This window comes from Streptopelia decaocto (assembly GCF_964273445.1).
Source record: "Streptopelia decaocto genome assembly, chromosome: 16".
In the NCBI taxonomy this organism is placed as follows: domain Eukaryota; kingdom Metazoa; phylum Chordata; class Aves; order Columbiformes; family Columbidae; genus Streptopelia; species Streptopelia decaocto.
The window spans coordinates 8,120,593-8,140,598 of record NC_138671.1 but is presented as its reverse complement, the minus strand read 5'-3'; the positions used below and the strand labels follow the sequence as shown (position 1 = coordinate 8,140,598).

General features: G+C 43.2%; 1 protein-coding gene across 3 annotated transcripts; it reads right to left on the bottom strand.

The window, feature by feature from the left end:
- Positions 1-1,473: 1,473 nt before the first annotated feature.
- On the bottom strand, positions 1,474-19,348 carry NARF (nuclear prelamin A recognition factor). Of its 3 annotated transcripts, XM_082066727.1 has the most exons (12): positions 19,200-19,348; positions 18,494-18,582; positions 17,843-17,923; positions 16,730-16,873; positions 14,972-15,104; positions 13,689-13,823; positions 9,287-9,405; positions 8,293-8,422; positions 7,531-7,603; positions 6,103-6,240; positions 4,205-4,362; positions 1,474-3,664 (listed from the first exon to the last, which is right to left on the bottom strand). In XM_082066727.1, exons 2-12 carry the CDS (start codon positions 18,518-18,520, stop codon positions 3,423-3,425), a joined length of 1,380 nt encoding a protein of 459 aa, XP_081922853.1. In that variant the 5' UTR covers positions 18,521-18,582; positions 19,200-19,348; the 3' UTR covers positions 1,474-3,422. The 3 variants fall into 3 exon arrangements, with proteins under 3 accessions (XP_081922853.1, XP_081922854.1, XP_081922852.1); XM_082066728.1 differs by lacking the exon at positions 18,494-18,582 and having other exon boundaries at positions 19,200-19,218; XM_082066726.1 differs by lacking the exon at positions 19,200-19,348 and having other exon boundaries at positions 18,494-18,699.
- Between the last annotated feature and the right edge of the window lie 658 nt (positions 19,349-20,006).

Here is a 20,006-nt window from a genome sequence, read left to right as displayed (position 1 = left end):
GACAATTCATGGTCATGCTCCATTTGAATACAAAGCACCAAAATTTAGGTAACTGCACATTCTCCAAATATAATCCAGTTGAGACTGCTGCATACAGATATATCCATTATTCTACGTGATAGCACAGCCCACATCTGCCATGTCCATTTGTTATAGAGGGCAAACACAAGGTGCTGGAGAAGACACAGCAGAAGTTCTTCACAATGCGTATCCCTTGTTGTTGCAGTCTCAGAAGTACTATAAGCCAAGGTATCTAAGCACTTGATATACTCAAGTCAATAGTACCCCAAGGATATTTCCAAATTAATTTAGGTTTTCCAGTTACTTTCCCTTCAATCCCTCCAATTTCATCTTTTCTAAAAACATCTGGAGACAAGATTGTCTCAGCACAACATTCAACTGAGAAGTAAAGCCCTATGGCTGTGACCACCCCAGGAACTTCTCCCATTGCTGAAAAGGCAGTAGCAGTGAAAATTATTAGTTGCCAAAATCATATCAGGGAACTAAATAACGCTGTAGTTTCAGAAAGCGTGGCTATAAACACGTATTGTCAACAATGACAGACTTCCCAACTGTAGATTTAAAAGTAAGAATCAAATCTTAGGCAAGTTTTTAACTATATATGAAGTTGCAATAAGGTTTTCTGATACATGTTAACATTTCAGTGAGAGAAGGTGAAGGGGGAATGACTTCTTATAGTTAAGGAAAAAAACCCTTCTTTTGCTTTTAAACTGGCACTTTAAAGAAAAGGGCTTTAAAAACTTTAAATCTTTTTTACTCCAAAAAGTCTTATAAAACAAAAGCTGACCAAAAAAAACCCAGACAAGTATCACTCACTGTAAATCACTAGTTATAATACATACATTCCACCTAGCCACTAAAAGCTGCCCAGCTAGATGCCTTCCTCATCTTTAAAAAGAATACTGTAGCAGACAAATAATCTACTAGATTTTTACATTGCTACTATCTCAATAGGTTAAAACACTTGAGCAGATGGAAGAAATGGTGGATTCGGCTGACGTAGTTTATTTTATGCACTGAGCCACCAATTCCCCACGTAGTGGGAGCACAGTATAGCGCAGACAGATTGATTTCACCTACTGGCCTATTCCTGGGGTCCCCCCGGCGTGGGGACCGAGGCTCCGCAGCGTCACAGGTATCACCACAAGAGACAACACGTATAGCAGTGCCACCTGTGCTAGATGAGCATCTGTCAAGTTGTACAACCCGTTCCAGGGTGTCCTTTCAGAACAGCGAGGCAGCTCTTGCGTAGTTCAGTGAAGTCTTCGTCAGAAAAGCAAACAATTGTTTTTTTGTACCATTTCATCCAGTTTATGCACATTAAAAAAAATAAGCATACTATACAAAGAACAGACACAATATAATTTAAACATGCCATCAAAGCTATAAACCATATATACATAGAAACATATGCCTATACAAACAGAACAAGACCACTTTATTACAAGGTAATTCTGTTTTTTTTTTGCGGAAATCATGACAGATAAAGAAAAGCAAACCAAAGGAGTTGGATGTTGCTTCTAAAAGTGATCTCTTCAGAAATTTCATGCAACACCACCATCTTTCTGTAGCGGATACTTATTAAAGTTTCAGCTATACAGAGGTCTTCCCACGATTTCTGGACTCCCTTCCTGTACAGAGGTAGATTTCTGTAGATGTTCTGATATTGCACCACGTAAGCATAATGTTTTAATTACAACAAGGAACAACTTACAAAAGGCTAATTTATGGGTATAATCTCATTGTGTGCATTTAGGTAGCACAGTAATCAAATTCATTTGCACTTTAAAGAAAACATCCCTCGAAGTGTTTTGTTATTTAGGTGAGGTCCAATTAAAGTGGTCCACATGAAGAGAACTCTCTCTTGTCATCAGGCTCACATACTCGAGCCTGTCCCTCTCCTTTTGAGCCTCTGTTGTTCAGCCAGTGCAAGAACCTGCACCGACTTCACTGATGACTTTATCCCACCCACCCGCAAGTTCAAGGCGTATTTCAAATACACACAGGTTTTTGCAAGTATTAGATCTTACTCATACAAGCAGTTGTAATCTCAAAAAACTTATAGGAAGATTCATTCAAACTGCCTGAAATGATTTTAAAAAGCCCGTCCACACCTTCAGACTGGAAAAGGAAAGCTGAAACTTTGCTAGCTTTGAACAGCTATTAATTGTGAACAAATCTGATGCTACTAGGAAAAACATGAAGAAGTTTGGCAGTACTTTGCATTTTTTTGTCCATCACATTCTTGAATAACCCTCTGACAACTCATGAAGTTGCAGAAAAGCTTGCAGGCAAATACCACTTTAAGATGCCTGTTAAATGAAGCCTCTTCAGCATACTCAAAAAAAATAAATGCACCAAAATTCATGATGCCAATGTATAGTAACTTAGATAAGCTCACAAGCATTGCTAAATACTTTTCTCAGAGGCACTCCATGGAGTTATTTTTACAGAAGTTTGTCAACATGGAGATCAATCAAAGAACAATGTAGTATTCTGTGTACCAAAACACGAGAGAATAAAAGTGCTCTAAGTCTGGCTCAGCAAATCTAACAAGGTTGCAGCACACACGTGCTCGTGTGACGTCGTGTATGCAGGTTTCACTCTCATACAGAAGCCAGACAAAGCAAGCAGCACCACTCTTCCTAGCTGCAAGTTTCTAAGAAAACTTAAAAGGAAAGATAAGTTCTCTTTTTGTACCAACGAACCCATCCGCAACTATTTTTAATGATGGATTGCATTATAACCATTTAGCATTAGTTTCCCAAGTTCAGTTTATATGAAGCATCCTGTTCTTTACAAAATATTACATGAGTAAGGAATGGTGACTAGTTTGGAACTGAATAATGTTTGTTAAAATATGGATAGAAGCATACATAAAGTCATTACATTTCTCCATATACACACTCATCCCTGTAAAGGGTTTTTCTGTTAACAAGGCAAGTAAATCCCAAGTTATTTCACAACAACTGCAACAATACTGAAACTCATGATGACTGTTTTCCCCTGACGACAGGGATTGCATACCTAGGAGCGAAACATCTCACCACCTTGGGGGAGCCTGTTTTGTGAAGGGGACCCTTCACTTCAGGGAGTAGCTTCATCAGGAATTACACTCCCTGCACCTGGCAGAAAGTGCTTATGTACCTTGCAAGATCACGTTTTTAATTAAAGAAATCCATTATACGCAGGAGACTACACACGGTAAAAGTTAAATGACAATGGCAGGAGCCAGGGATTTCGGAGACTTCTCTGTCTGTTTGTAAAAAGCAACGGTTCTTCACAATTAGGAAGCGTCTCATTCATACACTCGGCTAGTGCATAGCATCTGCGATTGCATAGAATGTTTCCAGTGCTGAATTGGTAACTAACCTAAGCAAATCTTTTCTAAGTTTGATTGATTACCATTTGATATCCAGATTGCTTGCTGTTTGATTTACTGCGCTGTATTTGGTGTGCAAAGTTTCCTGGACCTTCTTAGAGTCCACGCCTTCCAGCCAGTCCTGGTACATCTTTTCTACGTGCACGTTGGTTTCCGGAAGTCTCACGGGTATTGCAGCGTACATTTCTTCCATCTGGTTAAGCAGTGCTTTATCTGGTTTTCCATCTTCAGTTTGTGCCTGGCCTTTGCCATTTAGGCACCCTTAAGAAAAGAAAATAAGCCACAAGGGTGGTGAAGATTTGATATTAACTTGGAATTTTTTTTCATACTAAAGAAAAATCTTGTCTCTTTACATAAACTACCCCCATGCTGCTATTAATAGAATTTGTATTTACTTAAAATTACTCCAATATCAACAACTTATTAATGAAAATAAGGTTTCCATATCAACAATCTTTCTCTGCCTGCTCTTTATGATCTTAATTATGATCCTTGTCTTTTCTTCCCCTTGACAACCACATTTCAGAGTATTTCCTTTGAGGTCTGAAACAACCATAAGAGCCATGCTGTCCCTTATTTATAGGTCAGAAGAGAGCAAATAACATGGTGGTTAATTTTAGAAAACCCAATCAATTTCTGAGCCAATCCTGCACATGCAATTTGTGTTCTAGACCATTCACTACATAGTAATCATTTTAGATTATTAAGAGGGAAGGAAATTAAGTGTCTGCCTGTAAGACAACTTCCCTTGAGATTCAAAAGACATCTGCAGAACCACTGTAGATCCACAGTTATTCTTACCTCCTGGGCAGGCGAGGACTTCTACAAAGTGGTATAAAAACTTTCCTTTTTTCAACTTCAGAACCATGTTTTGGATATTTCTAAAGCCATAAGCTGCTGCAAAACGCAGCACTGTCTCACCATCCTTTTCCAGGGTGACTTCTTGAAAGTCCTTGTTCCTGTAAAGATACACAGAGAACATTTTAAACCCCCACGTTACTCAGGGGATGACCCAACTGTGTCGGTTTGTATTCAGATGCTCTGAAAAGAACAGAACAAGGGTAACAGTGAGATTAAGGTGAACTCTTTCAGTTTCTACACAGAGTCATAGCAACAAATTTACAGGTTTATAATCGCAGAACCTACTGGGTTGGAAAAGACCTCAGAGATCATCGAGTCCAACCCTTGGTCCAACTCCAGTCCGTTTACTAGATCATGGCACTAAGCGCCATGTCCGATCTGTTTAAAAACTTCCAGGGCCGGTGAGTCCAGCACCTCCCTGGGCAGCCATTCCAGTGCCTGACCACTCTCTCTGCACAGAATTGCTTTCTAATCTCCAGCCTCAATTTCCCCTGGCAGAGTTGAAGCCCATGCCCCCTTGTCCTATTGCTGACTGCCTGGGAGAAGAGACCAATCCCCCCCTGGCTAGAACTGCCCTTCAGGTAGTTCTAGAGAGTGCTGAGCTCACCTCTAAGCCTCCTCTTCTCCAGACTAAACAAGCCCAGCTCCCTCAGCCTCTCCCCATAGCTCTCGTGTTCAAGTCCCTTCCCCAGTCTTGTTGCTCTTCTCTGGAGCCACTCCAGCACTTCAATCTCTTTCCTGAACTGAGGGGCCCAGAACTGAACACAATACTCCAGGTGTGGCCTCCCCAGTGCAGAGCACAGGGGAAGGATCACTTCCCCTTGTCCTGCTGACCACGCTCTTTTTGATACAGGACAGGACACCATTGGCCTTCTTGGCCACCTGGACACACTGTTGGCTCATGTTGAACTTCCTGTCAATTAGTCCCCCCAGGTCCCTTTCTACCCGACTGCTCTCCAGCCACTCTATGACCAGCCTGGGGTGCTGCAGGGGGTTGTTGTGGCCAAACTGCAGGACCCGGCACTTGGCCTTGTTGAACTTCATCCCACTGGAATCAGCCCATTTTTCCAGTCTATCCAGATCCCTCTGCAGGGCCCTCCTGCCTTCCAGCAGGTCCACACTCCCTCCCAACTTGCTGTCATCAGCAAATTTGCTGATGATGGTCTCAATCCCCTCATCTAAATCGTCAATAAAGATGTTGAACAGGACTGGACCCAACACTGACCCCTGGGGACACCACTAGTGACCGACCGCCAGCTGGATGCAGCCCCATTCACCAGCACTCTCTGGGCCCGGCCCTCCAGCCAGTTCTTAACCCAGCAGAGAGTGCACTTGTCCAAGCCACGGGCTACCAGCTTTTGCAGGAGTGTATTATGGGAGACAGTGTCAAAGGCTTTGCCGAAGTCTAGATAGACCACATCTACCCTCATCCACCAGGTGGGTCACCTGATCATAAAAGGAGATCAGGTTGGTCAGACAGGACCTGCCCCTCCTAAACCCATGCTGGCTGGGTCTGATCCCTTGTCCATGCTGAAGGTGCTGTGTGATTGCATTCAGGATGATCTGCTCCATAACCCTGCCAGGCACTGAGGTCAGGCTGACAGGCCTGTAGTTGCCAGGGTCAGCTTTGCAGCCCTTTTTGTGGATTGGGGTAACATTCGCCAGTTTCCAATCATATGGGACCTCCCCAGTGAGCCAGGACTGTTGGAAGATGATGGAGAGCGGCTTGGCGTAGTTGCCTATCAGGAAATGAGCTGGGCTAGCAGTAACTGCATTGGGGTTTACTGTGGCACCAACTAGCCCATCCTATGTAACAAGGATAGGAAACTCTCGCTTACTTTAATGCTTTGTAGGTGATTTCTTTGACATCCATGCCAAAAAGCTCCTTTGCAGCATGTTTAAAAATGTGCTCCAGGTAACCATCGGATCTCTTCCCATCATGCCGTACTACATCTCCCTCCTTGATTCCATCAAACCTTAGAAAACAACAGAAAGACCAAAATTTCATTCCTTCACTTTAATAAAGGATGTTTTTCCCCTTCTCTGTCTCCCACATAAAGAGTTATACAGCAGTAACTGAGAACATATTAACATTTTTATTTATTACAACTTAAAACCTGTTTAGGACAGTAGCAACATGGTGGGAAAAAAAAAAATTAAAAATAGGAAAGTATGCAGGGCTTTCCATGTTCAGAAACCTTGAGCAACAGTCATTTATAAGCACAGCCTAAAGACTTGGGTTAACAGCCATTCTCGGCTCAGGAAACATTTTTGCCAGCTCTGAAACTGTTACAACTGTACCACTTAAACCTCTCCACTCTAAGCAAGGTCCAAGCAGGACACAAACCCAAAGGGAAAAGGAAATGTCCAGAGCTTTCTGTTTTGTGCAAGAAAGCACGTTTATTGCTGCACTACCACCACTCTGGAAAGATCCCAAGTAACATCTGTCGCACTTGAACAAAGATCAGTGAGCCCAGCTTTTGTAACTAAGCCTGAGAATTAAAACAACATGCATGCTGCTCTGAGCCAGTCATACAGCGAGTAAACAAAATCTCTTCAATCCTTTGTGTGATTTCATCTACTAAATTTCATCTAAAGCACGTTTCAGTTTTATCTAATCTTGAAAACTGCTCTGTTTGGGCTGAAACAATTAATTACCATTTCCTGAAAGGGTGCTACTTCGATCGATTCATGCACATGGTGGGGAAAGTGGAAATTTACTGCCGAGACGCTGCTCCGAGCGAGGGAGGCACAGAACAGATGGTGGAACCCGCGGTCGCCCCCAGCAGCTTTGTGTGCGGCCCAAGGGGCAGGTGAGACTCTCCAGCTTTACACGAGCTCAAGCACCGGGGAGCTCCCAGTGGGGTCAACAGTCACACTTGCTAGCAAGTCATGAACTTGATACATTCAAATCTAATATTACTGCATTAAAATATAAAAAAAAGAGCTACCCAAAAATCATAAACTTTAAAAGAATCCCTAGATGAGGGTCATTACCTCAAATTATCTGCCTTGTACTTAGCATATACCATTTTATATTTTCTGTTTCGTAGTACTTTTATATATAGCAATGAACATCTAAGAGAATACTTTGGGGTTTTCTGACTATTATATAAAAGACGAGGCTTTAGTATACTCAGGCTTTGATGCGGGCTTTTCTATTTAAAACGAAAAAACATTATTGTGAGAAGTTTTACATTTATGTTGAATATGCTCAAAAGCTTTGTCATCAAAACAAGGCAGCAATCCACAACAAGGCTACTTACAAACTATCTACAGCTACTTCAGTCACATCTTTCATAGACACATTTTTCTGTTCCATTATTTGGACAATTTCACCTGTAGGAAAACATATGACATTTTACTTTCAACACAAAGCAAAATGCACATGCTGTGCCCCAGTTTAAGGATCAATATCCCAACACCTGTATGTGCTTGCGGCCACATTCTCCAACTCTAACTAGAGTCAGTTCCCTCCAGCCATGGAGAAGCCCAACACTCCCAGCCCTGAAGTCAAGGGCCTTCAGCTTGCCCCAAACTTCACAACGCTCTCCTTAGCCTTACGGTGAGGTAAAGTTTCAAAGACATTTCTGTACCACAGGGGGGAAAAAGGAGGATAGTTTGGACATGAAACCTGAAGACAAGAGCCACACCAAAAGGCCTCTGGTGCCATGCGTTTGGAATGTTACGAATAATCCCAGTGGCGGTTAAATCATGACTGCAGACAAGCAAGACAATTATTTTAAATATGGATTTGAGTAACTCTTCTCTAGAGGCTGACAAACTCCTGAATCTTGTTTTCAGATGAATACCAACTTAGAAGGAAAAGTACTTTTTGCTTTGCCTTCCCTATACAATACCTATACTACCAGTAGCACAAAAACCTGTACTTATTTTTAAAGCAGAAAAAAAACCCCAACCTTACAACTAACGCAGACTGGAAAAAAGCAAAGTCTGGCATAAAGGCTATTCTTACAATGGTGATTCACTTATATCTTTATAAAGAGTACATTTAAAGAGGATTTAACCTGATGTGAGAACACAATCAACTTCTTGCGAATTATACAAGGCAGTGTAGAAATCTTCCCGCAAGGCTTCCAGTTTCTTGTCATAACAAGGCGCCACAATTACATGGAAAATTTTATCAGGAGACAAGTTCTGTGGAACACAGAAGAGAGCACATGTGAACTCCCTGAAGAACAAAAGACAGCTTGAAGAACGACAAGGACAAAACCAGCATCCTAAACTCTATGTAAGTAATACCAGCAATCAATCCCTAGCAGTTAAATTTAAACACTGCCCCACACAGATGAAGTGATCTGCCGGAAGTCACAAATCATCACCCAGAGTCAGTCTTCTGGCCGAAACTTTTACTTATTCCTTCAGACCACATTTTCTACAGCTTTTGATTGCCTTAGAAAGTTGAGTGCAAGTCAGGACATCAGAATTCTGTTTGCTGGCTGTCACTCATTTACTTGCATGCACAGCAAGTCCATCAATATTTCTCTATGCAGAGACAGCAACACTTCCCTATATGATGTGGATGCTGTTAAATTTAAGTATGATATGTAAAAAGAAGAGCAACTTTTTCAACATACCAAATTGAAATGATTACAAGGTTAGTTTCTAGGATACAATGCTTTTTATTGATCCCAGATAACAAGGCAGTTCCTCCATTATTCTCCTCCGCTCCCATTTTGGCTGTGCTTTAGAACTACATGGGCAGCATTTAACAAGAATCTCTTTAGCTACCCTGGATTTAACTTTATTCATACATATCTAAACCCATGTTGCACCGAGAGCACAAGGATTGCTGCACGAAATGAGGTTCTTTGTACATTCTTCTTATCATAGGTGCTTGTATAACAGTAGAACGCCATTTATTGTTCAAGTAAAGAACAAACAATTCAGAAGACGCGTTATCATTTTATAATACACTAAAGATCTATATTTCAGTATTTAAACCTACCAGCCTATCATTTTAGAAGAGCATCATGGTAAAAATACATCAGAATTACTTACCTGCTGCCTGGCAAAGTAGCCCTTCACCAGAGAGCCCATGATCTGCTGTGGGGACTTCGCAGTGCAAATGTGCGGGGTCACGAGATTGGTGAGTACCCTTTCAGCATACCGGATCCAACCTAGAACGCCAGAAAATCACCGTTAGGTAGAGAAGTGGCATGTAAGCATGGAAAACTGGCAGAAGTTACAGAAACAGCTCTTAAAACTGCAGACACCTTCACAGTAGGTAGGACATTGCTGTGTAAACTGGAAGCCCCACTTTGGGAACTGTAGGAAAGCTCCAGGCTCTGTTAAAATGCTTTACAGTTGGCCATCAATAATCCCCTGTGTCATCAGTTATAGGCCTGGAAACCACCATGAACTTCATGCCCTATTACAACCTTTCTAATGCATAGATTTAACTAAGCAGAAATAACAGGACGCCAGCTAACAAAGGGTAAGCTGACTTTTCAGACCTCAGCCCTTGGATCACCAGATACCACAACAAATGTTCTCTGTTCAGCTGCTTAACTGTAACCTTCTGTTTCCTGAGATTTAATATCCATGCACCCAGCTTGCCTCCTTTAGAACAGAGTCACATGAAAGCATTATCACGAGATGCACATGGATTATGCCTGGAAAAAAATGCCTTATTTTACTATTGTTAGAGTAGCCATACCTTCTTTAGAAACACCCCCCACACACCCACACGCAGAGTAGTCACTGAAATCTCTCTGTATTCAACATTCTTAGTTCCTCACAAGTCCCCCTCTCTCTCACCAGGCTCCTTCACCATTTCAGCTATGACCCACTATGTGTATTCACATCACCTGCAATACCCAGAGCAGTTCTATTATCCCCCCACTTCCAGAACAGGAGCTGGCAAATGAGCAGATGAAAATATTTAGGGTGTGCAATTCTTTCTTACTCTTACTGAAAACAACAGCCCAGAATCTGTCACAGCAAGGATTCAGAACTTTTTCCTTCACTGACATGAACCAAGAAACAGATACATAACTGTTTCTTAAATGGCTTTAGTGTCAAATGCTGTCAAAAGAGAACAAAAACTGCTTCAAACAAATTAAGGACAGTTTTTAAAAACATTCTGCCTTGTACTTTAGCAGCATTTCTGGAAGGTCCTTCCCTTATACTGCAACTGTGTGTTGGGTTTGTGTGGTGAGGTTTTTAGCAGCTGGGGGGCTACAGTGCTGGGTTTCTCATTATCTACTCTGATTTGATTGGTGATAAATGAAACTAATTTCCCCTGTCCTGATCTCGACCCATGAGCCTTTCATCCTATTTTCTCTCCCCTTTCTGTCCAGCTGAGGGGGGGAAGTGACAGAGCAGCCTTGGTGGGCACCTGATGTCCAGTGGGGTCAACACACCACACTCTGATCGCCATCCACAGCGCTCCTGCATGAGGCTGTTTTCAGAACTGGAATGTTTTAGATATTGTAGTCACGAACTGTAAGGCAATTTCACTAAATTGCAAGGGACTTCTGGCAGGTATCGTCCAAAGCAATTTCTTAAATTGTTTCTTTCCTTGCAGTAGACCGAACAAGTGTCTAATAGCTCCAGCTCCAAAATGACCATTAGTCACTGTGTAATTATACAGGCAGCCGTGGTAAATAAGCAACAGGAGGCATTTATCTGCACTTCACATACGCACTGGCTGTTTCTGCCTACTCATCAACAGATTCCAGAGCCAGGCACAGGGAGCCCAAGATATCCAGTTCTTATATCAGTGTACATCTGTACCTGTAACAACCTATAGCCTCCATAAATTCATTCAGATTCTTGGCCATTTCTTGGCTTGTGTTAGCAAAAAAACAACAGGAAACCCCTACAAATCACTCCATACATTCTCAGAGATGTACTTCAGAACACATTATTTTTAGTGGTTGATTGTGAGTAGATCACAAAATCGCATACTGTAAATATCTATGCATCAGTGTAAAGTGCAGAAGAACAAAACTGTCACTACTGTAAAATTCCACTCCTGTAAAAGGAAATTAGTTTAGTTGACTGGGACAAAGGCATTTGAATCCTCAGTAGTTATGCTCTTCCTACTTACACTGTGAGTCTGCTCTAGGAGTTCAGGCTGGCAGTGCATTCAAAATGCTGACTGCTTCCCACTGCAAGCGCTCCGTGTTGCTTACCAGTTTGGTAAATTAGGGAAGAGAACTGATTACTTCTGAGATATTATATACATAAAAATCAGTAGTTACACTATTTTACTCTCAACAGGAAACAAACCCAATAAAATGTATTTCACTTTCTTTTAAGAGAGCAGCAGGAGGAGGTAGGCACAATTAAGACACAGACAATAACATGCCCTTTTGTCAAGTTTTGGGACTATACAGGCTCTGCGCTCTTTTGTTCATGGTAGATTTTACACCACAGAACACTCCTGCAGAGGGTGATATTTCTGTGGAAAGTTACACCGGAGGATAAGTAAGAGTAAAGCAGTTAGACTTGAGCTCACATTGACCTTATATCTATAGAGCTATATAAAAAACATCTTGTGATAAACACACCCAGTAAACATTTCTAGGACAAAATTATGTCATGTGGGGCTAGAGAGAGGAAGGACGAGGAGGAACAGAAAATGCACCCAGACAGTTAAGTCAGGAGACACAGTGAACAACCTCACTTTAAAGATGACTGATCATTATATTTTGTTTCCTGTAACTGCTGTCAATGGGAATGAAATACCATATGCTTTCAGAATGGGTTTGCAGTGGTATTTCAGTTCTGTTTTCCAGAAATGGAAAGCACCCATACCTCTGCTAGCTGTTTGCTGTGGTATAGATGTTAACACCATAACTAGCACTGAAAACAGAAACAATCTTTTGTAGAACAGACAAAGACAAGAAAAGTGATCCATTAACTAGTTTAAAGTATTTCCAATGAGAAGAGCGGAAAATCTGAGCTCTCTTTCTAGATGAAGAATTAAAATGATCCCAGAAGTTCTAAAAGAAATCCTCAGAGTTTGAGTTTTAAATAAACCAGGTACAAGATGACAAAGCCAAGTAATAGGGGGTTGTTTCAACTTCACAGGTTTCACACAAAGAAAAAGCAACATATAGTGTGTCTGCTCCTGAAGATAGGAGGTAATGCTAAGATAACAGTAACAGAAAAAAAGAGACTTTTCCTCTTAATACATATATGTAGTTCCTAAAGTGTAACCCAGATACCTCCACTACAGAATACACAAAACAAACAAAAGTACAATCTAAATAGCAGTATTTAAACTTTAAATCAGTGACAACAGCAGATTCTGGGATCACCAAATGCTTAATCTAACTCGCTCTCTTGCAACGTTTCTTTAAAGAATGCAACTCACTTGAGTTATTTCAAAGCTATAGTTTTGTATTTTACTAGCCTTTTGAAAAGCAACACCATGAGCTTACTAGGGTGGGGTTGAGGGGGAAGGTGGGTGAAGGAGTTACTTTTACCCCCTTTTTGATACTTCTTTTTTAGGAATGTGACTTATCAAACTGAAATGACGATGTGCTAACAAATGCAGAAGTAAACAATGAATGTTCTACATCTTGTCAGTTGTAATAAGTGCAGGTTTTGTTCATAACAAAGCAAGTTCTCAGGTGCCAAATTCTCAGAAGTGAGACATTTAGTGAGTCAAGTCTGTGACATTTCAAGTGGGAATTATTTTCTAAGTGTCAGACATAACCATCTCACAGTCATTAAGAGTCATATCACTTGCTGTTTTCCTCTAGGCTTCAGTGGCAAGTTCAAAACTTTGCGTAAGATAACGGAGGTTGTGGTTTAATCATATCAGTAAGCAAAGGAAATGCCATGTTAAACTTTGTGGTCTGGATACACGAGCAGCAAGCACTAACTCCTCCGTTCCAGTTCCCATTGATTTTTCCAAAGGTCTTACACAAAGCACTAAGAACCTCAGTGCTTCTGTGCCTCAGTTTCATTATCCAGAGATTCATAGGTCATATATGCTTCTTTTATAGCAGTGATGGGAAACTCAGCCGACTAATAAATACCACAAATGAACACTAGCACAAGGAAATCAGTAGTCCAGGTTCTTTGTATTATCAGAGGCTGTGGACTGCAGCAAGGTTCTTTCATGGGTTTTTCTTTTTGAAAAGCAACAGTAGAATTCCTCACTTTTTACAGAGCTCCATGCACATATGGGAAAGATGAGATGCTTGTTGGAAACAAATTCTGCTCTCCCAACAGCCTGTGAAAAACAGGCCCCTCTAGCAAAGGATTGCAATGCACTATGGATGAGCAGCGCTACTGGTGGCAAGTACTGGCTGTGATGTTTGGTGTCTCTCAAAAGCAAAACCAAAATGCTCTGAATTATGTAAGGCTCCCAAATGAAACCACCCTTGGTAGTTCCAAAGAGCCCAGGCTGAAGTGCGGGAAGGTTGGAGAAATCAGTTCTCACCAGGGCAGGCAGAGGCAAACATTGGTAAGGCATGCTCCTCCTGGTTCCTCCGCTGATACCGCTGCACAAATTCCCTCTGGCTCTCCAGAATACTGAAATCGGCAGCTATAGTGGTGTCAAATACATAATGCACCCCTATGAAAGAAAGCAGTGAGGAAAAGTGGATTAGTAGCATATTCTCCATCCCACAGGCTTCTTTTCAAGTTCCAGGTGTATAGAAAATCTTGGGAGGATCAACAGGTATATCCTTTACCCTCTCCAAATTTTCGCAAATAGCGGAGCCAAAAAAAATAAGCCATACATTGAAAAGCTACCTTCTACATCATGAATTTAAAAAGGACCACCAACTTGCTAATGGTGACTAGTAACACTTCAAATACTTGTCTGCTTCCTTACGAGAAACTTGCCATTCAGCCACGGGGCATCTCTCCTATGGCTGAAGTTGGCTCCAAAGGCACATGAGCATATCACCGAACATACCACCGGACATATCAGCGGCACCGCAGAGCGCTCCCGCCTGCCTGGGCAGCAGCACACTCCCTATGCGCCTCCATCACACTGAGCACGGCCCTGCAGCGAGGCACAGATAATTAACCATTCTGAGAAAAACGGGGCCCACCAGAACTTAGAATTCCTTTTAGATTAAAAAATGGATGCATAAAAACTATTAAAAAAAAAATAATAATAAAAGGGAGGAAATAGTATATTACTGTCCTTTCCCTTCCTCCCTCAGGTACAAGAAGAGCCTCAAACCCATAGACAAAGTGGGTTTTGTTTTTTAAATAAAACTTGGTATATATAGTAAAAATAGCAAAGGAAATATACAGCTTTAACATAAAATAGGCAGATACAACAGTTCTTGCATATAATTTCAAATTACAGAAAAAAAAAAAAAAAACATGACTGAGAATGTGCTAGAGATGTGTGTCAAAAGGACTGGAAGGTGTTTAGGTTAGAACTCCCTCCTCCCTTGAGTTACAAAATAAAGGGAAAAAAAACCTTACAGAAGCTCATGACCAACTCTTCCCTGACTTCTTAGTGAAGGCTCTGAAGACAGGTCCGTAATGTCCTTCATTTCTGTGACCTTTACTATCAGCATGTGCCTCAAATCCCCATTTCTGGAACTGGTGTATGTCATACTGGTGCACTGTCATTATTTCAAACTCTAAACTACATTGTGCAATGGCACTTTATGACTGCATAACAAAAAACTCTGCTGAGGAAGCAAAAACCTAAAATAATCTCGGCTTTCTGCTCCACCATCGTAACATATTCAAACTTACCGAGACTTTTGAGGAAACCACAGAGTCTCTTGGCTGCATCATTCACAGAGAGACTGAATTTAGCAGCAAAATAAGGCAATGACTGAGGGCATATAGACACTGCCAACACTTTGTGTTTTGAGGTATCACATTTCTGGTAAACAAAACAAAAACAAAGAAAACAAGGTATGTAATCACGACAGGGTAAGGCTCCCTCCTTCGCCTCCTTTTTCCACTCCTGGAGCTATTCCTCAACACCCCAAGTGTAAAACCCCTGCAAAACAACTATCGAGTTTCCTGAGGGCAGGACAAGATGTTCCTCTGACCCTGTCAGTGTTCATCTCTAATCACCTGTAGATCTTTTTTATATAACTTGGGGAAATCCAGCCCTCCCAGGACAATTCTGTGGTTGGTCTCCTAGTGGCATAAGAAAAGTTAAGAGACATTCAGCACCTATGACGTTCTAGCAATATGGAACATTCTAGCAAATATGAATAAAGCTGTATGTTTAAACATTAATAAACTTATCTTTATGGGAGCATGGGCATTTGATGTTACAAATCCAACCCAGGAAATGACAGATCCGATCCTTTGTTAAGGCTCCTGTGTCTCTGCCACTGAAGGCATTGGGGAAAACAGGCAAGACATGACCCTCAACAAATCTGTGTGTGTAGGCACTGAAGAACTCTTTCAAAATACCTAAGATGGTGTGCAACTCTAAGGCTCTGATTACTGTGACATTTATGTGAAGATGAATCTTGCTTTAGTTGCGATATTTTCCACATCAGCGGAACCCTCGGAAGACAACCAGGACTATGCCACAGACAAGTCTTACCCTAAAAAGATTAGCAACCATAGTTTGTACTTCAACACCCTAATGAGCCCTGAAGTAGAGCTCACAGCTGCCTGGAAAGCATCTTCCTTGCTCAATGTCCTCTCTTGGTCCCCTCAAGTTCTGATCAAGCTACTTGGCTGCCTCCCTTTTGTGGACTTCAGGCTCTCTTAATATGACCCATATTACCCAAAAGATTTTTTCCCCTTCTATTTTTCTTCTGTACAACAACATCATACTGTATGGAGAGTTAAACTAGTTCTAAGGAAACTGAATCACTGTGTAATGAATCCTCTTATTTATGACACTTCTATACAGATTAAGAAACTGCATCAATTCTGGTAGCTTTTGCATCCCAAGTAAGGGCTCAAATCTGGAGCGGAACTAAAATAATTAATTCAGTAATCTAAAGATCCAAGCACCATACATAGCAACTAGCTTCTCAGCAGAAAATAAGACAGCAATACAACACTTTCATAATTCTTGCTAAGAATTTGGACAAAAAATTTTGTTCCAAATGTAGTCAGCTTGAATATATATTAAAACCAACTCTACTTTCAAAAACTTGCCTTGATAACTTTTTATTATGTGGATACACTGGCACCAGCAACACCCAGAACAGTTGTAGTAATGAAGGTGTAAGGATTTATAAACACTGAACCACAGATTAATTTGCTATTACAGTAACAAGGTAGTTACGTTTCCCAAAGATTTTACTTCTGTGGGTGCAGTAACTTTCCTCTCACATTTAGGTTAAGCGCCACGACCTTGCACATCTAGCACAAAATTATTCAACGTTCATCTTGCCTGAAGCTTTCACTTCCTCTTTGGAAAAAGCACATCCTGACAAACCTTCATCTCATCTGCCTTGGGAAACCAAGCTGCTTAGTCATTCTGTGATTTCCTCCTCCGCACAGAAAGCTGTGTTATTGTTTGTGTCACGTTACCTTGTTAAGGTTAAGAACACGAAAGAGCTCCTTCTGATTCTGTTGGAAAACTCTGGCTCCTTCTTCTGATGTCATACAATTGTCACAAGCTAGGCAGTCGCTAAGGAGTATTTTAGCATTAGCCAACGTATGAAACTCATTTTTCTGAGAGGAAAAAAAAAAGTAAACAAGTAATTAATAATGATTGACCAATTTTCAAGAGCTCTGCAATGACCCAGCTGAAGAACAAACATACTGTCAGTTTTGTTTAAAACAAGACAATCCATGACACTTGAATAGCATCCAGGATTATTCAGAAGTAATCAGAATAATTTGTTCCATCCTTTTTCACGGCTTTGCTCCTGTTATTACTGTGAAACTACAAAATGTTTAAGGGCAAACACATCTAAATTTATGTCCACATTCTAGTGACTTGATTTGCATTGCGTTTCAGAGCGGACAGTCCCCAAACAACTGAGAAAACTTCTACTTGAACTATTAAACCCCTTTACTAGCCAGAGAGCTCTCCAACAGCGAGATGGCTTTGGCTTTTTACCATGAGGTAAGACACAGTACAGTCCTACAGTTACATTGACCATATCCTGTAAGATCAAGAGTTCCATATTTCTGGCTACAATACTGTTGGCAGCTCATCTGTGGGAAGAAGGAATACTTGGATAAAAGGGCAACAAAACCAGAGTACTTGTAAAAACATAAAGAAAAATCCCTCAATTGAGAATCCATGCCCGGCTAAACAGTCCTCTGTTAAAGAACAGTATGTGATCTGTTTGTCTGATGTAAATAAAGACATTCCATGCATTTGTACTGTCAGAACCCATTTTCTCTTTACAAGCCCTATGCCTACTTTGAATAGTTGATGGAAGATTTTTGACACTAAAAAAAAAAATATGTTTAGAGCTTCAATTTCAATTTTGTGTTTACATATTAAGGGTTTTTTTATTTCATCTTTTTAAAAAATTCTTGATTCTCATGAGATGTCTAGAAGTGCTCAAAATTGCTTACAACTTCTTGTTGATTAGTGTTATATTTAGTACTTAAAAGTTCTCTACTTACAACCTCCTTTGGGGTACACAATAAAAACCAGTATCTCACAGTTTTCAGAAGGAACATTACCTCTTCAACGTCATCATTTGACCTCAATGCATCAACAGACGTACTTTGTGTGTCATCATTTTTCTGTTTTTTACTGCATTCCTGAAACAAAACATAAACCACATGTATCACACAAAACTCCTTCGCCGTTCAGTAAGAACATCTTTGCAGAGCTGTTTGTACCATTAGAAGCTAACGTGGCTCTTTCACAGGTTTTGGCAGCGTTGAATCTACATCCTCACATGCAACGCTTTGTTTTCGTTTTGCTACGGTGAACATAATTCCGCAGAAATTCACTTGCTTCACCAGTTTCACGGTTCTGAGCGGGTTTGTTTTTAACCCCAAGGGGAAGATTAACCGGAGCACAGAAGCTGCGTGTACATGTCGCGGCGCTACGTGACGGCTCCAGCCCGACAAACAGCCGCGTCCCGGCGATAGCGCTGCCCCCCGTGCGCTGTCACCGCCGCTCCGCGGAGGGGAAAACGGGCACAGCGCTGCGCTCCGGTCGCGGAGAGGCCGGTGACCTTGGAGCCCAAGGCCGCTCCGCCTCACCGGGCAAACCGGGACGCCACAGCCCCGCCGGCTGGGGGGGGACCGGGAGCTCCACCGGCTGGCCGCACCCCTCCGGCGCCGTGCCCGGGGCCCAGCCGGTCGCGCCGCCGCCGCACTCACCTTTTTGGTGCAGTTCTCGCACTTCATTTGCGGTCCCGCCGGCGCAGCCCGGCCCTGGCTCGGCTGCCGAGCGGTCCTCGCCGCCGGGGCTGCGGGACAGGGGCAGAGCGGGGCAGGCAGGTGAGCCCCGGCGCACAACCAGCGGCCGCTGCCAACCCTCCCTCCTTGGCTCCCGTCCCCGCCGCCCTTTGTTGCCGTGCCCGCCTCCTGCCCCTCTTATCGCCCCCGCCGGGCGGTCCCCGCAGCCAATACAGCCCCCTGGGGCGGGGGTGGCCCCGCCGCGCCCCTCACGTGCTCCGCTATTAAAGCTGTAATTAACCAACAATCCCGGCGGGCACCCAGCGCCCCAGCCCGTTACGTGGAGCGAGGGGGCATCGGGCGCCTCTTGGGAGAAAGACGGGGTAAAAACCGCTCAACGACAGAAACGCCCCCCCCCACGGGCAAAGGTCCCTCCGGAGAGCACGGCGGGCGCCTCGCAGCACTGCCGAGAGCGGAGCGGGGCTCCCCCGCACACGGGCCGCCAGCTCAGCCGCCGCACACCCCCCGCACCCCGGTTCTTCACACCCCCCCGCCACCGAGGTGATGGGAGAGCGGGCGGGCGGCCACGAGCCGCAGCTCATCAGCTCCACAGGAGGAAAAATACAAAGCGAACACCCCTCCGACCCACTCAAAACGGGGGTGGAAGGACGAAGAGCCGGTACCGTACCTCCCCGCCGCGCTGAGTCGCGTCCCCGGCAGGAGGAGGCGGCAGCGCCTCACCCAGCGCCTTGTCGCCGGCAGGTCCCGCCGCCTCCCCGCCTCCCGGGGCTCATTGTGGACCTGAGCGCCGTCACGTAGCCGCCGCCGGGGGCGCGCCGCGCGTCCCCGCCGCGGGGCGGGCACGGAGCGACCCCGCGCTGCGCGTCCGCGTCCTGCGCCCGCAGCCGGGGCCGTAAAGCCACTCGGGTAGGGAAACGGGGAAGGGTAGCGTGTGAGCCGCCAGGCACCTGCCCGGGAGCGGCGGGAACGGGCGGCCCCGGCAGCTGCTCCCGGGCAGCATGATGATGCACGGCGGGCTCCGAGCTTCGTCCTCCTCTAAGGGTGTCAATAATGCGATTGAGAGCAGTTCGGTGCGGCATTCCCCAAAGGTTTGCTGCTTCTCTTGACCTTCTTTGCATATTTTTTAAAACATACTCCGTAGTTACATCATATCAAGACTTTGCTCCCTTCCCCCTCGATTTTTGTTTTCTCTCAATCCCTTTTAAATGAAATAACACTATGGAAGGTACTAAAAAAAATCCCATAACTACCATTTTATTTAACCAGTATGCTCTGATCTCCCATATCTGCAACAAAACCCAAGTACCAGTGATGCTGTTCCCAGACAGGCATCACAAATCCTTATGTGCAGCATTATTAAACATACACATCAGCCTTCCACAACCTCACAGGCCCCAAAGTATCAAGACGCTTATGATTTATGGTGGGCTTTCTAAACCTCAGACTATAACATTTAAACAAAAAGGTTAAATCC

Coding starts and splice junctions, on each gene's coding strand:
- NARF (XM_082066727.1), bottom strand. CDS start 18,520: ATGAAGTGCGAGAACTGCACCAAAAAG. Junction 9,406..13,688: donor GTTTGCCTCTGCCTGCCCTG/GTGAGAACTGAT, acceptor CTGGCGTTCTAG/GTTGGATCCGGTATGCTGAA. Junction 8,423..9,286: donor GCTACTTTGCCAGGCAGCAG/GTAAGTAATTCT, acceptor TGTGTTCCACAG/AACTTGTCTCCTGATAAAAT.